The following is a 20,181-nucleotide window of genomic DNA, read 5'->3' as shown; positions in this document are numbered from 1 at the left end:
GCAGCACACTAAGCTCTAGTGTAAGGTAAATTAATCCTGGGTTTCAGGCTGTGAGTGGTTAAGCCTGGGGGTGGACAGGGTGGTTTGGGGCTGAGATTAAGCCTGGGGATGGGCAGGATGAGTGTGGGGCTATTTTGTGTTCCACCCTCAGAACGTGTGTTTTAAAAAAAAAAAAAAACTGCCATGGGGTCCCCAGTGAAAAAAGATTGGCCACCCCTGACTGGGCCCTTCAGGAATTCACAACAACTGTTTTTGGCCATTGCTGACAGAATGAAGGGACAAACTAGCTCCTCTCAGAGAGTGTCTTTCTGGATTGTGTCATGTATTCAGAAATAAGCTGGAAGGATTTCCCCCACCACCTATTAGGGCTCACTCCACAAGGGCCCAAGCATCCTTGACAGCCTTCTTAGCTCAAGTTCCCATACAGGAGATTTGTAAGGCAGCTAATTGGTCTTCCAGTCATATGTTTACAGCCCACTATGCAATCACTCAGTAGGCAAGAAATGATGCAGCTGTTGATAAAGCAGTGCTTCAGTCTGTCCAGAACTCCAACTCCGTCTCCTAACGTCAGCTTGGAATTCACCTCGTGGAATGAAGAATCACTTGAAGAACGAATGGTTGATTACCTCTCATAGCTTTTGTCCTTCGAGATGTGGTGTTTGTCCATTCCAATACCATGCCTCCTTCCCATCTGTCAGAGTAGCCAGCTAAAGGGAACTGGGAATGGCAGGAGGATCAGTGGTGCCAGTGTTGAGTGCCTTGAAGGTGCCACTCGGTAGGTGCTACACCAAGCCCATGGTTACCACATTGGGGGCGGGGAGGGGGGAATCTTCCAGCAACCGTGCACATGCCTAGGCTGAATGTGCTGTTAACCAAAAATCTCCAATCATAGGTGCAAGATATGAGTGCTCCTGAAATGGAGGACCCACAGGTGAACACATTTTAAAGAACTCTAGTTTACTGCATATACATCAGATGCCTACGTACCCAGACCTTCCTGCTAAGCGTCAACCCCTTTATATACCCACAAACCTCCCTGTTGAGCCACACTCCCTCTGTATCTGGATTATCCCAATGAGCCACCCCCTCCACACACAGTCCCCCTCACCCAGACCTCCATGTTAAGCTATATCCTCCCACACCCAGGTTCTCTCCCCCCACCCTGCTGAGCCCCCTGCAGAGTCTCATTCAGTGCATCGAGATCCCCCACTTGACTACCTGTACCCATGCCCCACACTAGGCACCTACACATGTGGTGCCTGCTTTGCTCAGGGTGCCTGCTCCATATCTCATGTGCCTCCACGTTTATTTAACAGTTGCAGAATTTTTAATTTTTTGGCACAGAATGTTCTCGGGAGTAATCTTAACCTTATCTGCAAATCGTAATGAAAACTTGAACTTTCTGGAGTATTTTGGTTATTCTTTTTATCCACAGTAAGTGTGCCCATTTTTCTGACTATTGACTTAAATCTACAGTTTTAGTAGTGAGGGGAGCTATGAAGAAAGTGTAAGTATAATATTGCTTTTGTGATGTATTGTCTTTAATTTTTTTCCTGTTCCCACTGGCTATTCTAAGTAATATGCACTTAGAAGAATTATTTAATAAAGCTTTAGAACAAAAATAGTGAATGTAAACACCTACTAAGTTGATGTAAATCAGCATAGTGTTTTTAGAGAACATTATTCCTTTTTTTTACAGTAATCTTTACTGTGAAAAATCTCGTTTCTTGGCAGTCACTCAATAACAAGTAGAACATCTTTGTCACCCTTCTATTTATGACTCCATTGATGGCTGATCAGCCCAACTCTGGAGCCTCAGGCCTTATCACAAAAGGTGCAGGTGTTGGTTGCTGTTGGAAGGATGCGGGGCAGTTTTGCCTGGTCTTTTCTCCACCTCTCCTGGTGTGCACTGCAGCAGGACCTCTGAAATTGCACCACTGCCTCTCAGATTACGGTTCTCCTCTGGTGACAGTCTCAGGTACAGGTGTCCAAACTGACGACATTGGTACTGCACTTTTTTGTGTGTGCCTTAAACGTGTCATTCCATTGCTTCCACTAGCCCCCAACATTCCTGTCTATCTTTCAAATCGGAAAACAAAATGTGTTTTGCAAGGTGCTGATCAGACCAACAAAGTTGTTGATGGATGATAATGGCTTCAATGCTGTCATGTATGACTCTTCCAAGATGATAGTGTTAGTGCCCTACCCTCCCAACAGATATTTAGGATTCTCCTGAGGCAGTGTTGAGGTTCAGCTACCTTCAGATGGAGTTTGTATGTTGTTCAGGTCTCGCATGCATACAGTAGCATTGGAACAACCACTGCATGGTATACAAGCAATTTTGTCTTGGGATAGATGTCCCGGTTCTTGATGACATTTTGTCTCAAGTGGGCAAAAGCAGAGCTTGCACGGCTCAGACAATGCTAGATTTCCACATCAATGTCGACTTTTAGCAGAAAGATGACTTCCAAGGTAAAGGAAATGCTCCACATTTTCCAGCAGGTCTCCATTGACTTCAGTAGAAGGTACATGAGATTGTCCTGTCAGCGAGTGTTGATGGAGCACCTTGGTCTTTTTGATGTTCCGTATAAGGCTGAGATTCTTGTATGCTTCAGCTAAGACACTTAAGATGATCTGAAGGGCTGCAGGAGAGAGAGCAGCAACCAAGTTGTCATCCACATACTGGAGCTCTGTGATCAAGGTCATGGAGGTCTTGCTGTTAGCCTTCAGTCCCCTGAGATTGCAAATCTTTCCGTTCATTCTACGGACAGTCTTCATGCCATCTGGAAGCTTGCTGTCAAAGAGGTGAAGGGTCATGGCAGTGAAGATGCAGAACAGTGATGGAGCAATGACACAGTCTTGGTTGACTCCTGTTTTGACCTCGAAGCGTTTGCTTCAGGATCTGTTGTTGTCATGAAGCAGCCTCGAGATGCTAATCAATTTTTTGTGGTAGTAGATCTTTAAGAGGATAATCCACAGGGCACTACGATTGACTGCATCGAATGCTTTGGTCAGGTCGATGAAACTCGGGTGTAAGGCTTGGTTTTATTCAGGATGTTTTTCTTGCAGTTGCTGGATGGTGAAGATCATTTCTGCTGTTCCTCAGGATGGTTAGAAGCCACACGGAAATTCTGGGAGTATTTCTTCAGAGTGGCCAGAGTTAGTTTGCAAGGATTTGAGCTAAGATTTTTCCTGCCATTACCAGGAAGAGGATTCCATGATGGTTCCCACAGTCCAACTTGTCACCCTTCTTGAAGAGACTGACCATCAGCATCTCTCTGAAATCTCATTTCATCTAATCCCTATCCCAGATCATGAGAATCAGGAGATGGAGTTATTTGTGGCACTCTGGTCTGTCATCTTCGAAGACTTGAGCAGGAATTCCATCTAGTCTGGTTGCCTTGTTGCACCTCATCACTGTGCTGGCAGCTTGGACCTCACTCAAGCTGAGAAATGTTTCAAGATTATCTCTAGGTAGTTGCTGAGGGATTTGGTCAAGGGATTCTAGGATCATGGTGGAGGGACAGGTCGAGAGCTCATTGTAGTGCTCCCTCCAGCAAGAGGCAAAGTGAGTGTGAAAAATACACTTTATTGAATGTGAAAACTAATCAGGCTCATATGATGGAGGTAAGTTGTTTTGATTGGGTTCTTTTGGGTTTCTAGAATTTACCAGGACATTCTGACCAGTCTTTTGTCCATTTTTCACCCCATGATTTAGGTGCTATGAAAGGACTGTACACAAGTTACTTACTACTGTCTGCCAACCTTTTCACAGTATTTTGCAATCCCTCACATCTCATTTGCTTTTCTTCGTGGGAGTTGAAAGGAATTTTGTTCAGGCAGAAAATGTGACCAAGCTTTCAATGGCAGATACAGATAAGTAGTAATTATGTATAATTACTATTTCTGAGGAAAACTAATTCTCTCTTACTGGAAGTATTTAATTGAGGTGTAGGAATTGCAGTCACTCTGCAGGTAGAATAATTCAATTACCGACTTGCTTTGTGCAGCTTTTGTAAAACTGCTCACAGTTGTGCAATTAATCATGGTTGCTCGAGAATTGTTGTTAAAGCTTGAGGCACTAAAGCTGTGGTAAGTGAGGCCTATAGAGTTGAATAGGATGCATTGTCAAGCTTCCACAATATAATGTGGTAGGGTTAACCTCATTCCTGGTCTCCAGGCCTCTGTTCAATCCACTGGCCCCACGGCAAGGATGCCGTTGCCCTTCTTGGGATGGGGAAGTGGGGTGTGGATAGTAGTCTGGGGGGAACCTAGGTTCTGGCCCAGGGACTCTGGGTGGCTGCTAATGGAGGGGAAGGGGTCTGCTCAGTCTGGACATTGTATCTCTTCTCCGTGGGGCACTTCCCCAGAATGTTGTTCTCCCCACCCCCAGTTTCTCTTCTAGGTGGTGGCGGCAGCAGCAGCAGCACGTCCCCACTCCTGGATCGGCTCTCCCTAGGTGATCAGTTCTTTTCAGCCTCCTGTCGAATCTCAGGGGCCCCAGCCCCTCGCTGCTGAAAACACCTTCCCTACTTTGCTATTGCTAGAAAAACTGCCCTTGCTTCTCTCCATTCGCATCCTGTGCTCTCCTCAATCCCCACTCATGCTACCCCCTTGCCCTGTGTGGGAAGGGTTTATAAAGGTAGCCCTGAGTGGGATCAGCTGGCCCTAATTAACTTAGGGCAGCCTACTCCTCAGCTGCTCCCACTCTGATTGTCAGCTCCCAATCCATCCTGCCTTTACTCTTGTCTTTCCTCCATGGCCTCACCCTGCCACTGTGGCCATAATGAGGTCATACAGTCGACATGTTTTGCTGGAGGTAGTTTGAAGCATTACAATTTGATTTCTGTTTTTTTTTGTCTGTCTTTGCTTTGTAGCATACTATGGATGAAAGCTATTCTTTGTAATGGTTTTCGTTATGCTTGCACAGCTTAAATTTGCACCTCAACAATTTAGCTATGTAAAAAGTCACTGTTCTGAAAACTAGAGTTACGTGTTTGCTCATACCTGTTTTATGTTGCTACTTTTTTATTAGTTTTCACTCCTGGTAGCCATGTAGAGTAGAGCAATGAGCAAATGAGGTGAGTTCTGTTTTGGCCTGGATGCTACTAGAAATATTAACAGAACTGTGTTTGCCATAACTTTTGCTGGGGGGGTATAAATACCCCAGGTTGATTCAAATCTCATAACAAGTTTTACGGGGTTGACCACTTTTTAAAAAAAGTATGTAGACAAAGAGAGTTGCTTACCGCTGTGGCTTTTGATGAGTGCAACATTTCAGCGTATTTGTGACCAGAAGTGTCTTTCATATTAACTTTGTCCTATCCTGAATAAAAGTGTGCATGCACAATTGCAGGTATCGCTATAAATGACAATTGAGAACAATTTGTCCTGACTGTGGAAACCAGTACATTTATTAATGCTTTTCCTTAACAAAAAAATATGAAATCGTGACCCTGCTAATACATACCAGCTTGTATAAAACAGTTTTACCACCTTCTGTCTGATGTAAGTTTTGATCTTTCTGCAGTACAGTGGGAAGAGGGAAAAACTTAGATCTTGAAATTTTGATTACTCTCAAATGTCTTGTGAGAGTAGAACTTAATTAGTGAAATCCGTGACTGAATTTTAATAATTTAGTTCTGTAGTTTACTTTTCAAGGAATGATTATGCAGTTTCACTAAATATCCACTTTAAATAATCAGGACAGATCATCCAATTTTGTACCAAGCATAAATTATTTTTTCTAGAAGCTCATTTGAACTTTCTTTTTTTCAGTATTGGATGAATGAATACACCTCCTCCCTTGGAATTGGCGTATTTCATTCAGGAATAGAGGTATATGGCAGAGGTATGCACATTTAGGAACTTTTAAACTTCATTGTAGATAAACATTTTATCAGTACCAAACACCATCTTTCATGGATGCCGTCAATTGTCTAGTTCCCATATTTTGTTAGTGATGTTTGTTCTTTCCCTACAACAAACCTTGCACACCAGTCGTTTTGACTATCCACTGTCACACTTCTGCTGCAGCACTTCTGAGTAAACTAGTTATAGTGGTATTAATTTGGGTTTAGAACATTTAATAGTGAATAATATAAATAGTCAATCACGTATTTCCTTCCTGAATAAGATAACTGTTCTCAGGTATGTTAGGTCATGACTAGACTAAGACAGTAGATAGTATTTTTAAGTGTTAAGTCAACTCCTTTCCTCCCCATGCTTGTTGCCTACTGTGGAACAGTTGTTCAGCTGTGTGGAGGAGTTGCAGGGAGGGGGCATGCTTGTGGGAAGGGGCAGAAAGAGGCAGGGAAGAGGAGCAGCAGGAGTGGAGAGGGGGTAGAGTTGGACGTAAGGAGGTCCACAGAAATATGGGTCTTTGGACTAAAAGTTTGAGAAGTGCTGGTAAATGCTTTTTTTATCCTGTAGAGATGGAAGGAAAAAAAAGTACAGTTACACTTAGTGTGCTGTGTGATATTTTCCTTTAATATCTTTTTATGGCAGCAGTTTTGATGCACAAACTTTAGATATGGGTAATTCATCTCATTCTCTTCTTAAAGAAAAAGAAAAATGAATATAATCAATAAACTAAATCCATAAAGAAATTCAAACACTGAGCTTGGCACAATAATGCTGCCTGCTAAATTACATATGCTCTGTATCTCAGTAATTTGAGGTGCTAGTCCTTCAGATATTTATGAACATGCTTCAAGTTAAAGGGGTTTACAGGTATTGGTGAGGTGTAAAACTATTACAGATGCTTGTGTCCTAGAATAAGCTGTGCTAATTTCATATGAATTTTGATTTTTTTTTTTTTCTTGGTTGAAATTGATAACCTTAAATAGTCATTAATAGACCTCCTGCATTTATTTCTCTTGCAAGAAAGATGTTTGGTTTTTGGTTTTGTTCAGGCTGCATTAAATCTTGGTTTGTTTTTTTTTCTTTCAGAATTTGCTTATGGTGGTCACCCTTATCCTTTTTCTGGAATATTTGAAATTTCTCCAGGAAATGCTGCTGAACTAGGAGAAACATTTAAATTTAAGTACGGAAGATATTTTGCTTTAGTCAAAAGTGTGTGAAGACTAAAACTTTGCCTTGTTGCATTAATTCGTGATCTTTTGTCACATGTCTAATCGGATCATCCAAGGCAAATAATATTCTTCTTCGAGTGTCCCCGTGGGTGCTCCACATTAGGTGTCGGGCTCGCCCGGCGCCGCAGATCGGATCTTCCAAGCAGTTTCTGCCGGACCACGCATGTGCCGGTGCGCGCCGCTCCCTTGCGTGCTCCTGGCCACGTGCGCGATCCGGTCCCCGCCAGTTCCTCTTAACCGCCGTCGGCTGCAGACGGAATCCAACTAGGCTATGGCCAAGTTAGCGTATTCAATGGTTTTAACTGTTTTTTTTTCTTTAAGGTTTTCAAGTTCTTAGGCTACTGTTAAGTTAGCCAGTTGTTGTTTTCCAAAAAAAAACAAACAAACAAACAAACAAGTGGAATGGCATTCAGTCCAGTCCCAGTAACAAGCGGAGCACCAGAGGCCAGGAGCCGAGGGCCATTAGCCCTCCTGCCGCAGCAGGCTATCGGAGAGGGGGAAAAACAGCACAGAGAAGGTGCTAAGTACCCATTAACAACTGAAAGACTCACCAACAATGTCCTCTTCAGGATTCAAGAAATGTGAGTCCTGTTGAGAGGCAATGCCAGCGTCTGATGGGCACAGTCTCTGCATAAGGTGCCTGGCGGAGTCCCATGTCACACAGAAATGCTCCTTCTGTGCAAAATTAACAGCCAGAGCAAGGAAGGACAGGGAGATGCGGCTTAAAATGCTGCTCTTCGACAAGGCCCTCCAGCCAGACGTGCCGGAGCAGCTGCAGCAGGAGGGACCCTCCGGGGCCCATAAAAGGAAAGCCGCCTCCCTCACGCCATCAGTGCAAAAACAGAGGAAAGCCTCCCCAGCCCGATCCCTGCCGGCAGCAACAGCGAGCGGGACGGGAGGAGCACACAGCCCCCAGCCGCAGCAACAGCTGATCGGCGGTGGCATGGAGAGCCACGTGGAGGCGGCTCAGCCTCCGATAATCAAACAGCCGCCCCGCACCGCAGGCAGGGCGGCGGCTAAACAAGCGCCGGTACTGGCGGCACCGCAAGCAGCGGCACCGACCCCCGGGGAACCGGCGGTGCAGAGCGCGCAGGCACGCAGCCTGCAGGCACCGAAGGACACCGCCCGTGTGGCACCGCCCATGAGCGTGCCGAGCATGGTGCGGACGGGGCCAAGATCCCCTACACGTCAGGGGGCGGAGCTACCCCCTCAAGGGAGGGGGAAGGCTGCACACAAAACAAGGCACCGCAGCCCCTCTCCAGACAGGGCTGCAGAGTTGCTTTCTCTCAGCCCTCCGCTTACGCTGCAGACTCCAACCAGAAGGCAGGGGTCCCCCCTAGCCTACCCGGAGCCCCCGTCTCCATTTTTACAACCAGCCTCGCCCTGGCTGGGACCACCTTCACCCTTCCTGGGGTTTGAGCCGCTGGAATACTATCACAAATCGCGCTCTCTCCAGTGTCCCAGGTCTCTCGACGATCTCGCTCCCCCAGATGCAGAGGGTATGCACCAAGGGAGTGGTCTAGGTCACCTTCCCAAGAACAGTGCCCATGCTGCCATGGTCGCTCCTATCACGCGGGGCATAGACACCACTGGCAATCTACCAGGGAAAGATCCCCACAGACGGTCCCGTATCCCCAAGGGCAATCGCGAACGGGGACAGAGACTCAAGTATCTCAGGGGGAACTGGTTATGGAACCAAGATTTTCCCTTGCAAGCTTCCAGCGAGAGGATGTACCATCACCAACAGGAACCGGAAGGGTCCAGAGAAGTGTACCCTAGTGGTTCCTTGCTCTCTTCCCCGGACGAGGCTACGGCCCCCGGGGACGTCCATCCTCCGGACAATCTCAAACAGTTTCAAGAGCTGTTTAAGAGGGTGGCCTTCACGCAAGGCATCCAGACAGCGGAGGTGCAAGAGAAACACCATAAGCTCCTCAAAAATCTGAGACCTCTGGCCTCCTCTAAAATAGCAATACTGCTTCATGAAGCAATCTTGGAGTCCGCCACTATGATATGGCAGACCCCTGCGACTATTCCGCCTGTCCACAAGAGAGCGGATAAGAAATACTTCGTGCCGGCGAAGGGCATGGAGTTCCTGTTCAGCCACCCACAACCAAATTCCTTGGTGGTGGAGTCGTCGCAACAAAGATCAGAGACAGGTCAATTCAAGACGGGGGGGAACAGACAAAGATGCCAAGAAGCTAGAGCTGTCCGGCAGAAAGGTCTACTCCTCCTCCACTCTACTGTTGCGAATGGCAAATTACGCAGCGCATTTAGCGAACCATAATTTCGACAACTACACTAGGTTAACCTCCCTCATGGACTCGCTTCCAGAGGACAAAAAACCGGTGCTCAAGGCCATTGTGCAAGAAGGCTACGCGGCCGCGAGGACGGGAGTTCAGATCGCCCTGGATGCTGCAGACACAGCAGCACGCTCCACAGCTACGGCAGTGGTGATGCGAAGGGAGTCCTGGCTCCAGACTTCGGGTATACCGAGGGATCTGCAGGCAAAGATAGTCGATCTTCCCTTCGACTCGCAGAAGCTGTTTGCTGAATCAACTGACTCGGTCCTTCATTCCAGTAAAGATTCAAGAGCCACACTTAGGACCCTGGGGATTTACACCCCTCCATACAGAAAGAAAAAGTACTACCCTCAACAAAGACGGTACCATCAACAGCGTCCCCAGTACCACAGGGGTTACGAGCAAGGGCGACATCAACAGCACCAGCAGTACAGAACTCCCAGGCGATGTTCCCAACAGAGCCGTGCGTCCTCAGGGCAGGGCCAAAGGCCACAAGTTTGACACACAGATCCAGGGCTGTGCCATCACTACCATCGCACAAAGTCATCCGAAGCGGCTATTCCACCATCGCCTCTGACCATTTTACGACCAGTGGCAAAGGATCACCACAGACAAATAGGTGCTGGAGATCATAGCCACGGGGTATGCCATCCCCTTCCAGTCGCTCCCACCGCCACGACCTCCACCCAGGCCCCACCTCCAGGAGGCCTCCCACGTAGCGAGGCTCAAGCAGGAGGTAGACCATCTCATGCTCATAGGGGCAGTGGAAAGAGTGCCGGAGCAACTGCAAGGAAGAGGGTTCTACTCGAGGTACTTCCTCACGGAGAAAGACAGGAGGCTGGAGGCCCATCTTAGATCTTCAAGGCCTCAACCGGTACCTGCGCAAGCAACGCTTTCGGATGATCACAATCGCCTCCATCCTTACAGCCCTGGACGATGGAGATTGGTTCGCAGCCCTCGACTTACAAGACGCGTATTTTCACACAACTATCCATCCGGCTCACCGGCGATTCCTCCGGTTCATGGTAGGCAAAGAACATTTTCAATACAAGGTCCTACCATTTGGCCTCTCCTCAGCCCCCAGAGTCTTCACCAAGACCTTGGCAGTGGTGTCAGCCTACCTGCACAGACAGGGGATATTTATATTCCCGTATCTGGATGACTGCCTACTCCAAAGGGGCCTCGAAGGAGGAGATACTACGCATGATACGCGTCACAGCAGGCACGTTCTCTTCGCTCGGCCTGTTTATCAATCTGGCAAAATCAAAGATAGACCCCACACAGGACATAGAGTTCATAGGGGCACGCATAAATTCTATTACAGCGAGGGTGTATCTACCAGAGACTCGCTTTCGGGCCATCGGCTCCCTCGTGCAGGTCATCACCTTCAGCCCTACGGTGCCGGTCCTGACATGCTTACAGCTGCTGGGCCACATGGCAGCGGCGACGTTCGTAGTGCAGAACTCCAGGTTACACATGCGCAGCATGCAGCACTGGCTGGCGAGCGTATACAAACCGGCAGCACACTCGGTTCACAGGGTGGTGTCGCCCACAGCAGAGGTGCGCAAATCCCTGCAATGGTGGGTAAACCCCAAGAACTTGCTCACAGGGGTACCCTTCCACCAACCACAAATCGGTTTTTCTTACTACCGATGCCTCCCTCATAGGGTGGGGAGCACACATGGGCGAAGAGTTGACTCAAGGGCTGTGGTCCTCCACGGAGCAGTCACTGCACATAAATATACTGGAGCTCAGAGCAGTGTTCAACGCCTGCAGACACTTTCGAGACCATATACAAGGCAAAGTTGTCGGGATCAGTACAGACAATACCTCCACCATGTTTTATATAAATCGGCAAGGAGGAGCTCGGTCCCATGCCTTATGTGCAGAAGCAGTCCGGTTATGGAACTGGTGCATTGCCAACAATATAATCTTGAAAGCCTCGTACTTACCAGGCGCTCACAATGTGAAGGCAGACCAGCTGAGCAGGCGTTTTGCACTCACGCATGAGTGGCAGATCCGTCCTGATATGCTACAACCGATTTTTCACACCTGGGGGTTTTCCCCAGATAGACCTGTTTGCCACTCAACACAACAAGAAGTGCCCACGATTCTGCTCCAGAGCAGGACTGGGACGGGGGTCTCTGGGGGATGCATTCGCGATCTCGTGGACGGGCCCCCTGCTTTATGCTTTTCCTCCCACAGTGCTGATCCACAAAGTCTTGCAGAAAGCCAGGAGGGAAGGAGCCCGAATGATCCTAGTAGTCCCAACGTGGGATTGACAGCAATGGTTCCCCCTACTCCTGCGCATGTCGGACCGTCCACCGATGCCCCTTCCGGTGGCGCCGGATCTGCTCATGCAAGCCCAGGGGTCCATAGTGCATCCGCACCCCCAAGGCCTGCGACTACAAGCGTGGTTAATCCATGGCTCAGCTCCCTAGAGAGCACATGTACGGAGGAAGTGCAGCAAGTCCTAGAAAGTAGCAGGAGGACTTCCACCAGGAAGACCTACAAGCAGAAATGGACTCGCTCACAGCATGGTGTTCTACCAAACAGCTAGCCCCCCCTTTCGGTGCCTATTCCTGTGATATTAGAGTATTTACTGGACCTCAAGAGAGGAGGACTCTCACTATCCTCATTAAAGGTCCACCTTGCCACCATTTCAGCATTCAGACATGAAGAGGAAGGGCACACGGTGTTCACCCATCCCATGGTTACCAGGTTCCTCCAAAGGGTTGGTAAACCTATACCCCCCTCGGAAACCACTTCCACCTTCGTGGAACTTGGACCTGGTGCTTAGTGTGCTAACGGGACCACCGTTCGAGCCCTTGGCCATGGTTTCCTTCCACCTCCTTACGATAAAGACGACCTTTCTTCTCGCAATCACGTCAGCTCGCAGGGTGAGCGAGCTTGCGGCAGTTATGGCAACGCCACCCTGCACTGTTTTTTCCAAGGAGGCAGTAACCATACGGCTGCATCCAGCTTTTGTTCCCAAAGTTTCTTCTGAGTTTCACATTAACGAACCTATTGTCTTACCCTCGTTTTATCCAAAGCCTCATAACTCTAACAAAGAGGCGCGCCTACACCTCCTGGACGTGAGGAGGGCGCTAGCCTTCTATTTAGACAGGACCAAGTCCTTCCGGAAAACGGATAGACTCCTAGTCTCTCTCGCTCCCAAATCGAAAGGAGAAGGTCTCTCTTCACAGAGAATCTCAAAGCACATCGTATCCTGCATAAAAATGTGCTACGAACTCAAAGACTCCTTTACTGGCCACGCCCAGGGCTCATTCCACTAGGGCGGTGGTGGCATCAACAGCCTTTTTCAAGGGCGTTGCGCTAAAAGACATTTGCAGAGCGGCGACCTGGTCATCCTATGACACCTTCGCCAAACATTACGCCCTTCACAGGGTATTCCAAGAGGATACCCGTCTCTCGACAGCGGCCCTCTCGGGGACAAGCTGCACATAATCCGATTACCCACCTCCTGTCTTGGGTTACTGCTGGGTAGCCACCTAATGTGGAGCACCCACGGGGACACTCGAAGAAGAAAGAAAGGTTACTCACCATAGTAACGGTGGTTCTTTGAGATGTGTCCCCGTGGGTGCTCCACTACCCGCCCATCCTCCCCGCTTCGGATCTCTGTTTAGTGTTTTGCAGGAGCATCCGAGGCGGTTGGTCAAGGAACTGGCAGGGACCGGATTGTGCACGTGGCCAAGAGCGCGCAAGGGAGCGGCGCGCACCGGCGCATGCGTGGTCCGGCAGAAACTGCTTGGAAGATCCGATCTGTGGCGCCGGGCGAGCCCAACACCTAATGTGGAGCACCCACAGGGACACATCTCGAAGAACCACCATTACTACGGTGAGTAACCTTTCTTTTCTCCCCAATGAGGGGGAGGTATCATGCAAAGACAGGAAAGCTAGAGACATTCAGCTTTTTTTTAATCTTAAAGAATCTCCTACTTCTTCACTACCCATATACCCCTGTTGTTCAAGATCAAGTATTCTTTGAGCATCTCAAAATACACATTATGTAAACTTATTGTTAAATATCATATTTTATAATAAATACAAGTTGTAACAAATCCGTTTTCCTTTTGAATAAGTAATCAGTTGTTCGTGGAGTCTTCATCACTTGGTTTTAAATCAAGATTGAATGCTCTTCTAAATGATATATGCTGTAGGAATTATTTAGGAGAAGTTGTGTGTGGTCTATTATAAGGGAGTTCAATGTAGGTAAGTTGTCCTTTATGGTCTTGGAATTTGAAATGTTGAGAGGTTTCCCACCTATTGTGTCTCTTCTCACTGTACATCCAACGGACGGTTCTCCTTCTGCTCACTTATTTCAAAATAACAGCCATTTTTTCAAAATAACTTTGCACACGCTATTTCAAAATAAATTCAAAATAGTGTGTTATTTCAAAATCAATAAACTTCATTGCAGGAGGAAAAAATGCCTATTTCAAAATACCTCCGTAATGTAGATGTAGCCTCTCTGTGTGCTATCTGCCTCTTAAAATATCTGGGAAGTTGAAATAGTATCCACTCCAAAGAACAGCAGTGCCTCAGATACAAGTTCTGCTTATATGTGTAAGAAGACTATTTGGAGAAGGGGCCATCTTCTGTTTGTAGGACATCAAGCATGGGGCCTGGGAGAAGAAAAGTAAAGGGGAATAGTAGGATAGCCATACAAACCTGTATGTGATGTGGAATACATGCACCAAAGAGCAGTGGGAGAACAAGTTTATCCCATGTCTTAAGTTTGGAAGCGTTGTCACACTATCTCTCTTTGTTTTTTAGAGAAGCTGTAGTTCTAGGCAGTACTGACTTCATGGAAGATGACATAGTAAAAATCGTAGAAGATCTTGGAAAAGAATTTAAAGGAAATGCCTATCACTTAATGCACAAAAACTGTAATCATTTTTCTTCAGCTTTATCAGAGGTGAGTAAACTTTTCTGCAAAACTGCTTTCTGAATGGTTGGACAGCAGCAGTATTTTCTTCCCGTCATGTAAATTGTGTATATCTTTTATTTGTTTTTCATATTTTTCTAACGTTTTAGGTAAACACCTCCCTTGTTTCAGGCAGAGTAATTATGCTCAAGTCCAAATACCAAGATTTTAGTGTCCATAGAGTTAAGGAAATTAGCTTTATTTGAATGCTACCAATGCAGTTTTCATGTGATCAGAAAACCCAGTCAGTACCCGAAGAGACTGTCCCCAAATCAGATACGTGGGCATTGGTATAAGTTTGAAATGGCTTAAGAGTCTTGAAGTCATTGCTGAAAATAGGGTGGATTATTTTAATGTAAGGGCGGGGAACATTTATCTTCCTATCAGGAGCCAGTGACACACAGAAGAAGTTGGTCAGGGGCACACACACACCTGTGGGCAAGGAGGGGGGGCCTGGAGGCTCAGGGCTTCCATTAGGCTCCAAGGTGAGGCCAGAAATGAAGGGTTGAGGTATTGGAGGGGCTCTGGACAGGGGTGGAGAGTTGGAGTGCTTGGAGTGTAGGCTCTGCAGTGGGCTTGGGATAAAGGATTTGGGGTGTAGGAGGATCTGGACAGTAACCAAGGGATTAGGAGTACAGAAGCAGGCTCAGGGTTGGAGGAGGGAGTTGAGGTGTAGGCGTTAGCTGGGGTTATGGGCTGTGGTGTGTGGCAGAGTTGGGGTGCAGCAGGAGGCTTGGCATGCAGACTCCAGCAAGGGAATTTGGGTGAGGGAGGGGGCTCAGGGTTGGGTTGCTGCCTCTGGAAGGCAATTAGGATGTAGGAAGAGGGTCTCAGCTGGAACAGGGTTGGGATGCAGGAGGGGCTTCAGGGTGTAGACTCCAACTGACCAGTGCTTACCTCAAAGGGCTCTCAGTCAGTGGTGCAGCAGGGCTAAGGCTGTTTCTGTGCCTGCCCTGGTCGTTCATTGCTCCCAAAGCAGTCGCCCTCTGGTCCCTAGGCAGAGAGGCCAGGTGACTGTGCAGTGAGTGCCCACACAGACAGCTGCTACCCCTGGAGCTCTCAGTGGGAGCTGTGACACCAGGGGCAGGAGGCTACATGCAGAGTTTCGGATTGTCCCTTTGCCTACATGCTGTGGAGGCGAGCTGACGAGCTGTTATTTATGGCTTTGGTTCTATGGCAGGACCCTGAGGCTCAGGGCTTCTGGCCTGCCCTATGCAAACTTGCTATGGGGCAGATGAAATGAAGCAGTGGGCCAGAGGTGGCCTGAGGGCTTCATGTTCCCCATCCATGCTTTAACTGAACTGCAGCAGCAAATTCTCAAATGTGCAACTGTTAGGTTTGAAAATACATTGTGCGTATCCTAAAAGATACAAAACATTATCATGGAGCTTATGATTCCAGCGCCTTTAGTGTGAGATCCCTGAAAACAGGGTGGATTATGTTGCCAGAGTAGACAGATTCAGCTCTTAAATGATAGTAATGACATGAAAGTCTACAGGATCCACACACACATCCTCATTGATCTACCTACTAAGACAAATTCCGTGTGTGTGTGTGATAGATGGGTTTTGATTAAGTCTTTAGGGTGCTGTAGTTTTCTGTCACCTTTAGTCTGTTAGTGACCCAACTACAGGGCAAATGCTAATCCTCTCTTTTTTTTTAAAAGATTCTGTGCGGAAAAGAGATTCCGCGTTGGGTGAATCGCCTTGCCTATTTCAGCTCTTGTATACCATTTCTCCAAAGCTGCCTACCGAAGGAATGGCTTACTCCTGCAGCTCTTCAGTCTAGTGTCAGCCAGGAACTACAGGATGAACTGGAGGAAACTGAGGAGGCTGCAGCAGCTTCTCTGTCAAACTCAGCATCTGGGTCTAGGACTGGGTGCCACACCAAACTATAAATTTCCTCCAAAGTAATATATAGTTCTATACGCTTCAGTTTAAAATCTCCAGCAATTGACTTCATTACTCAATGTTAGAGAGCTGACTCTTGAACATTCCTTTTATATGAAAAATGGCTCTCTCCACCCCAAAGACCCAGTTATTTCAGCTCAGGATTATATATGTAGTGAAAAGAATCACTGGGAGTTAGGGGAAGACACTTGTGTAAAGCCACTCTTCGTTTTCACCTGTTTTATGAACTTGGATTTTCATAACTTCAGTTCTGTTACATACAAGAGCTACTTGTTTACAGTATTGTGTACTGCTGTTTACAAGTCCTGTTTGGACTCCTGCCACCATGAAAGAAACTCCAAGTACGTTTTATTCCTGGTGCGACTCCCATCTTTTGAGTTACACCAGGAATAAATTTTGCCCATTGTCTTCATGAATTAGGCAGGTAAACTTTCTCTACTTCTGACAGTTGCCAGAGAATAGCAGAAATGCCTGAGTGTACGGGCTGTGTGAAAGGGGATTGGATGCTTAAGCTACATCTACACTTTCCCCCTTCTTTGAAGGGGGCATGGTAATCAGGCTGATGGGAGATTAGTAATGAAGTGCTGCATATTCAGCACAGCACTTCATTAATAATTTCCCATCACCCTGAAGGGGGCAAGTGTAGACATAGCCTTAGTGTTCGATGTAAAAGGGTAGATTGGTTTAATGTGTAACAAATGGTTACTGGACGTATGACTTCCACAGAATTTAATTGTGGAGTTTTGCACATATGAAGGAAGAGTTTGTGTAATTGCAATCCATGTTGTGTTGACGTATCTCTTCCATAGCAGCATATTTCAATCATTACATTTCTTTCTTTTCTATTTTTTTCTATTTTCCTCCTCATTTTAAATATTGAATAGAGAGGTAGAATCATTTTGAGTCTGATCAGTTCAAACTGTCTCACATCTGGTCATGCTGTCTTCTTTAATTTGAAATGTGGAATAATAGCATTAAGAATTAGTGCTTTGAATTGGTTTATATGCTTCATGTTACATTGGACACTGTCATGTATAACACACCCAGTTGAGTAGGGAATGGCCATACTTCCTCTACTCATGAGTGCTTCATTTTGAGTTTTGTAACCATCCTAAGTCATGAAAGCAAAATACAAATTATTACCTGCTAGAGTCTCAAGCATCCATACAGAAGATTATAGGGTGAAATTAATTTTATTCATTATCTCCTTCTGTGGCATTAACTTTCTTGTTATAGGCAAAGACGACAAACTTAATTACATACACCTCCATATTCGCACGGCAGAAGATCACTGATCTGTATGTGTTACATGTCAAGCTAGCAGATGTAAGATTTAATCATTTTAGGAAATGACATTCTTGCAGGTAGGTCATGGATTGTAATTTAGCTTTAATTATGATGAGTGGTCAGAATAAGTTATGGAATTTTTATTGTTCGCTTCCTGCATTTTGAAACTTAATTAGAAACTTGCAGAGGTTCCCCCAGTCATGACTATATATCGGTGAGGTTCTCTGCTTTATGTGGAGGTACAGTAGCAAAAGATTTGCTGCCTTATGGAACTTCCAGTGAACTACAGAAGAAGAAAACCTTGAACACCATTTCTATATACTGATCAGTTCACACAGAGATCTGCTTTATTAAATTACTTTTTGGAAGTTTTTTTTTTTTTTTTTTTTAAATTTTAGGGCGTCACTATATTTGCTAAATGCCACAGTTATTTTAGAGTAAGCCTGCTTCAGTAAGCTAAATGAGAGTGCCGACTTTGTTCTTGTGTAATAGCTGAATCCACAGGTGGTGGGACGAAACCATGCATTAGCTTACAAATATAAACCTTGGTTGACTAGTTCCACTTAACCTTTCAGAAGTGCAGATTAGGCTATACCATTCTATTCATAATTTCAGGGGGGTCCTGTCCAATTCCCACTGAAGGAAGTGCAGTTTCTGCCACTGGCTTCAGTAGGCATTGTATTGGATTTTTGTTTTAGATAATTGAGTATTAAAACCATCAAAAGAAAAGCCAGATAAAATCTTTTTAATTAAAAAAAAAAAAAAAAAAAAGTCTGTAGAAATTGAACTTTTTTCAGAACTCAATGCAATCTGTAAAAATCACGTCTATTTCTAGAGAGAACATGAGGTACCATAATCTCATTTTAAGACATTTTTTGTTACATATTTTACTAAATCTTTCAATAAGTAAAAAGTGGTTATTTGAGGCAGCTGACAAATCTACTGTGACAGCAGTTTCCTTTGGTGACTAATAAGGGAGTGTTTGTTTAGATGCCAGAAGACCTACAAGTTGACTTTCCATGTTGCTTTATTTTCATGTATAATTCTGAATTGAGGTCAGCCTGATTTTTCTTTTTAGTGAAAGTGAATAGGGTGGTCTGCAGTCAATTAAGGATCATTGAAGTAAATAAAGTGCTGCATACAGCTAGCACAGTAGGAAATGGGTGGCGGTTTCGGTCTCAGATCTACAACTGAGGTGGTAATGTGGCTGTCTCTTGGCAAGGCAGGTTCTTGTTTTCAGCTCAGGTGTTGAGGCCTCCCCACCATGGATCTAGAATGTACTGTAGTTTTTCTTAGGTTTTGAAAGAAACATAACTGGTTCATTGCTACCTAACTTATGTACCAACATCAGATTTTTTTTAGGCCTCTAATACATCCAGAGCACTGCCACAAATCTTTACGCTTTTGTAAAGTGACAACTGCAGCATGTACAATGCAAGAAGCAAAATACAAACACACAGCACAGTTTTTATTAAAGTAAAACTGAGAATATTTTTTATAAAGCAGACTAGTTGGAAAGTTTTGTTACAAAAATACACTCATGTTAATTGTACAGCTGAAAATACTATCACATGTTCCACTTTATTTCAAGCCATCCATTCACTTGTTAAGTACTGTGGAAAAATAATTGATATCTGAACCCTGAAGTCTATACCGTATTGCATCTTAAAGTGTATCTTTTACAGTGTGCTCTAAACTCAGTCTCCACTCGATGCCTAAAATAACCACCCTGCCAATGGTTGCTCTCGTTTGTTAGCAATAGTGCAAGTTACCTTTCACCAGCATTACCGCCAAGCAGGGAATTACACTTGGAGTCTGCTAATGATCACACTGTGTAGTAGGAATAAAACATTCCAAAAGGCTGTGAGAATGCTGGACACCTGTGGAGTCTTTTTATCATAAAAACGGGTAGAAAAATAATTCATTGCGTCAGGGTTCAATCTACTTGCTGGTTTTTGTTTAATTTTCTGTAACAATACTTTTGATACATGCTGTATCTAATTTTAATAAAATTACACTTTAAGATGCCATTTTTGTTCAGTGAGCCAAAAATATCCAATGTACTGTCAGTGCACAATGACTTTGATAAAAAATGCAGTTTGTTTCCTTTTTAAAACTTGTAATGCAATTCTAATCATTGTTCATACATGAATTTTTTTTCCACTTGGAAGGTGGTTACAAGTTGTTGAATCTTCAGATTTAATTCATAGTATCTGTATAAAATATTGGTATATTTGACTTTTGTTACCTTGACATGTCAAGATGTTGTCTGTTAAACTTAGTCTTCAGTTTATTAAAACATACTTTTATAAAAATTGCTGTTTTATGGACTTCTCACCATTTTCCCAAATATTTTGGTTGAGATTTTGTCTCAGCAGGACTGCGCTACTATCTGATCACATTGACAACATACAGAAGAATATTTACTCAATAGATTTAAAAACACCCAGTTAACTCCTGAATTCATTTGAGTTAATTATGATTAAAATTAATTGCAATGAAATGCATTGTTAAACAACAAAACATCAAATGATGTTCATCCAGTATTTTGGATGTTTCCTATGCTTTCAAATACATTGATTTGTAATACAACCTGGAATATAGAGTATAGTGCTCACTTAATATTTAAGTACAAATACAGT

General features: G+C 45.2%; 1 protein-coding gene across 2 annotated transcripts in view; it reads left to right on the top strand.

Moving 5' to 3' along the window:
- DESI2 (desumoylating isopeptidase 2) overlaps positions 1–19,843 on the top strand; it is a 32,647-nt gene extending 12,804 nt beyond the window's left edge. The window contains exons 1-5 of one of the 2 annotated variants that reach the window (XM_074990071.1): positions 3,862–4,459; positions 5,779–5,851; positions 6,952–7,045; positions 14,192–14,333; positions 16,009–19,843. In XM_074990071.1, coding sequence (XP_074846172.1) covers positions 5,785–5,851; positions 6,952–7,045; positions 14,192–14,333; positions 16,009–16,239 — 534 coding nt within the window. In that variant the 5' untranslated portion in view covers positions 3,862–4,459; positions 5,779–5,784 and the 3' untranslated portion in view covers positions 16,240–19,843. Of the gene's footprint in view, positions 1–3,861; positions 4,460–5,778; positions 5,852–6,951; positions 7,046–14,191; positions 14,334–16,008 lie in introns of those variants that run through there. The other variant, XM_074990070.1, reaches the window with a different exon arrangement.
- Positions 19,844–20,181: the final 338 nt, after the last annotated feature.

Source organism: Carettochelys insculpta, chromosome 3 (genome assembly GCF_033958435.1).
Source record: "Carettochelys insculpta isolate YL-2023 chromosome 3, ASM3395843v1, whole genome shotgun sequence".
Lineage (NCBI taxonomy): Eukaryota > Metazoa > Chordata > Testudines > Carettochelyidae > Carettochelys > Carettochelys insculpta.
Note: the sequence above shows the minus strand (reverse complement) of the source record. Positions and strands in the feature narration are given on the sequence as shown.